The sequence below is a fragment of the Rhagoletis zephyria genome, unplaced genomic scaffold, assembly GCF_001687245.7.
Source record: "Rhagoletis zephyria isolate East Lansing unplaced genomic scaffold, Rhagoletis_zephyria_1.1 Rzeph_scaffold_00965, whole genome shotgun sequence".
Lineage (NCBI taxonomy): Eukaryota > Metazoa > Arthropoda > Insecta > Diptera > Tephritidae > Rhagoletis > Rhagoletis zephyria.
This window is the reverse complement of record NW_016158049.1, coordinates 17,729-21,985: the sequence shown is the minus strand read 5'-3', so window position 1 is coordinate 21,985 and position 4,257 is coordinate 17,729. Positions and strand designations below refer to the sequence as shown.

The 4,257-nt window shown below is 36.3% G+C and overlaps 1 protein-coding gene across 1 annotated transcript in view; it reads right to left on the bottom strand.

The window, feature by feature from the left end:
- Positions 1–4,010, bottom strand: part of LOC108362231 (uncharacterized) — a 16,379-nt gene extending 12,369 nt beyond the window's left edge. Inside the window, exons 1-2 of the mRNA XM_017615129.1 lie at positions 3,638–4,010; positions 3,472–3,579 (exon numbers count right to left, since the gene is read on the bottom strand). Of these exons, the coding sequence (XP_017470618.1) occupies positions 3,472–3,579; positions 3,638–3,949 (420 nt within the window). The 5' untranslated portion in view covers positions 3,950–4,010. The remainder of the gene's footprint in view (positions 1–3,471; positions 3,580–3,637) is intronic.
- Positions 4,011–4,257: the final 247 nt, after the last annotated feature.

The following is a 4,257-nucleotide window of genomic DNA, read 5'->3' as shown; positions in this document are numbered from 1 at the left end:
AGTATTTGATTAAGTATTCGGTTGAACTCGGATGGTGCCGTCTTAATACGGAAGGTTAAACGATTCACCTTGTATGTGCCGCGGTGTGTAGATATCGTTTGTACTATGCTCGAATCTTCATCGACTGGTATATGTAAATAAGCTTTGTATAGGTCTAGCCTACAAAAATACATTGAATCACGTAAGCAATTGAATATGTCTTCTGTTTTCCTTATCGGACTATGTGCGTCCACTAGACGTTCATTTACTCCTACTTTATAGTCGACACATAAGCGTACACCTCCGCCCACCTTTGGTATAACTACCAAGGGGGATCCCCAATCGATAATCTCAGTTTTTGAAATTATTCCCGCCATTTCTAACTCGTCAAGCTCTTGATTAACTTTCTGAATTAAGGCATATGGAACCTCACGGTCACGATTAAAAATAGGCTTTGCCCCATCCCTTAACTTAAGCGACACTGTGTATTGTTTGACGCAACCAACTTTGCTTTCAAAGATTGATTTAAATTGATCGCTCAATAATTTGATAATATCTATATCGCTTGAAGGATTTGTTAAATGTACAGAGTTGATTTCGTTCAAATTTATGTTGAGCTTCCTAATCCAATTACGCCCTAGGAGCGCTGTATACTCTTCTGGCACGATATATATTTCATCTGTTATCGCATTACCTTTATGCTCTCCTTGTACCAAAATTTTCCCTTTGGGAACGAAAACGTTTTTTGTGTATGATCGAAATGCTATGTTTGATGACAATAGCGGAACATTAATGTTTAGATTCGCAAATATGTCTCTGGGTAAAAATGTATAGCCAGACCCGGTATCGATTTCAAATTGTACAGGTCTGCCTTCGATACTAACTGTGACGAAAAATCTATCTGATATTCTTGAATTTGTTTGATAAATATCTTGGATCTTTGTAATCGATAGAATCCCATTGTGACACTTGTCAATTTGGTTTGCTGTTTCCCTACTTTGCTTATTATTCATACGTGCCTTTATGCAAGCTTTGGCCACATGGCCAGTTTTCCCACATTCAGAACATTTGAGGTTATTGCGTTTGCTAACGCAATTTTTTGCATAATGGTCATTTTTGCCGCACCTTAAGCACAGCCCATCAATACCCAATGATTTATAATCAATACTTTGTTTATTTTTGTTCGATTTGTTCTGATTTGATGACCGGTTAACGTTATTTTGATACCTGTGTTTTTCTTCCTTACCATTTACTTTGTTGATTTCGCCTGTTGTTGAATGATTCGGTTTTTGTGAGAGCTCTTTTGAATCGGTTTTAGCTGCTTCTAATGCACGTGCCTTTTCGACGATGTCTGTAAACGCGGTTACCTCTTTTTGGCTTTGTAATAGTTGCTCTCGAACTGGGCTCGAAGAAAAATATCTGCTACCGGTTTTTTGCATGAACATGTGAAGTCGCAATCTCCAATGTCCGTTCGTAAAGCTGCTACGTATTCAGCTATTGATTGACTTTCCGCTTGATATTTCGATAAAAATTTATGTTGCGCGACTAGAACGTTCTGTTGCGGTGATAAGTGCGCTTGTAGAAGTGTGACCAGTTCACTATATTCAAGTTCACTCGGACTTTTAGGACAAGCCAAGGTCATAGCAATGTTAAAACTTTTGGCGCCAATTGAGTTGAGTAGAAGGTTTGCACAATATTTGTTGTTCGTGTGCACGTTCTTCATTTTAGTGTAGTTTTCGAAACGTAGTCTGTAATTACGGAACGATTCCTTTGCGGCGTCAAATGGTTCGAAATTCGGCACTAGTGCTGTATTGGAACTAAGATTAAGGTTTGTAACCCCACCCGTTCCTGCTGCCGTGTTGGTGGACACTTTTTCCAGAATTTGCCGCTGGATCGCCATGAAGTCTGCGAACTGCTTTGCATCCATTTTATTTCCAGAATTGTTGTATGCCGATAGTTCACCTCGTCGCCAGAATTGTTGTGGTTTAATTGGAAGAAGTGTTACACAGGTTGTTCAATTCAGATAATTATATTTCATTTAATTTAAGTTGTATGAACGATGATTCTACAGAATGAATAATTATAAAAAGAATGAATAATGACAGCTCGATATATTTAACTGTGCTGCCAAGTATCAATATACATATACATATATACAGAGTTGTCATATGACATGTAAAGTTACAATATTTTCCAAGCTAGCAAAGAAATGAAAATGTGTATTTTTTTTTGTTTACACAAATACTTGCCAAATATACATATAAGTCAAAATTATAGAAGGCATGTATACTTCTCCCCATGATAAAATAATTTTTAGAAGGTAGTTTCACTTCTTATCCGCCATGTTAGCTATCTGACAGAAAACGTGTTTCGTATTTTTCAAGGCGAATTTATATAAGGTGGTGTTACTAGATCAGCTGATTTTGTGTATGTGTTTCGCCTCACGGCTTCTTATGTCAAATTGAAAAATTTTGTTTGAATTTCCTTTGGCTTGGTCCTGTCGTTGGAATGGACACCGACGCTCTAGCTCTGAAAGTATTCAACTCGGAACCCGCTGGTGGTAGCAGAGGAAGAGGGAGACCCCCACTGCGATGGAAAGATCAGGTGGAGAAGGACTTGGCTTCACTTGGCGTTTCCAATTGGCGTCAGTGGGCACAGAGGAGAAACAACTGGCGTGCTTTGCTGAACTCGGCCAAAATCGCTTAGGCGGTCAAAAAAGAAGAAGAGAAGAAACGTGAGTGGCTTCTATTTAAAAAGTTCTATTACAAAGAATTTCTTTGTTTTGAATTTGTTTGTTTATTGTTTTTAATTTTTAAAATTCATACTTTTGACATGTATGTGAATGGCGGAGTTGCCGCTTTCTTCCTTTTCGGTGGGTTTTTATATTAAAAAGGCATCAAAATCGGAAAAAACCTCCTTGAGAGAGATACATCTGTTAAACTTTTTATGGGAAGATGTATGAAAATCCAACTTGCTTTAATTTCATATGCTTAACAGTTTCACAACAGTATGTTTACAGTATCTCCCCATAATTTTTTATATGAAAAAATGTATTATATGCATCCCACTCGATATCAATGAATTCCTCATTGGAACATGTAGTCCCTCTATTTTAGCGTGTCAACAGTTCATATGGCTTCATACCATGTAAATGCACCATTAGGTATACAAAAATGTCTATCAGGCATTCTTTTGTCTAATTTGTCTTTCTGACATCTTTATTCATTTTCACCTTACTGATAAAGTTAGGGATACGATTATACTTGTCATATTTTGTGCATATTACACTTATTTTTGTTCAACGGAAAGCTTAACTAAAAGCTGTTAAGACATTCTTCTAGGATTTCGAATTTATTTTTAGTTATAACGGCTTCCAGCTAGCGGGCGATAGATATGTTTCTATATTGTTGCGAATAAAGATTATTTTAGACTTATGTGAACACTTTAAACATTAATTTATGATTTAGATATAATTACATGCAAAGCACAAACCTTTTTTAAATATCTTAACAGTCTAGGATCAGTAGTATTCGTCCGTAAAAGCAAATCTAAGTCATCCGGTTTATTAACAACCACTTTGGGTATATCAATTTCTTTAAGCTGCAAAAATAAAAAAATAAATAAAGTAAAAATATAATATATCGGAATATTTTCTCACCATATAAGTTATTCCCACACCGCAGCCATCAATTTCAGTAGCTGGTTTATGATCTCTAAATTTGTTATTAATTTCAATTGGACTTGCAATTTCACTTGATATTGGTGACAACGGAGTGTTTGCAATTGTTACAATTAAATCCGCGTCATAGGAGTCGTAATAATCTTCAGCTTTTGCTCCTAATTTCGAGTCAAACTCAATGCGTCGTTGTGCAGACAAACGAGATCTTGAATCTTCAACTTTTTCTAAGGGGGGAACTATATTAACGAATTGTAGATCATTTCGTACATACATGTCGCACACTGTCTTCATCAGAGTCACAACTCAAAATTTGGCATTTTTGGGATTATGCGCTAAAAATGTACACTGAGCTTTTATTACCTCTCAGCAAAAGCTGGAGCAAATTTTTGTTATAATTTGATAAAAACAAAAACCTAAGGTAAAGTCGCCCTTGCCCATATTATTATCATGTGCTAAGAAATAGTCTTTCGCATTTTCCGACAAACATTTTTAGTTGTGACTCTTTTGAAGACGGTGTGCGATATGTATGTATGTATGTATATGGCCCGTTTCACTAGAATAAGTCCATTTTGTTTCCCTCACAGGCTAACCTAATATTG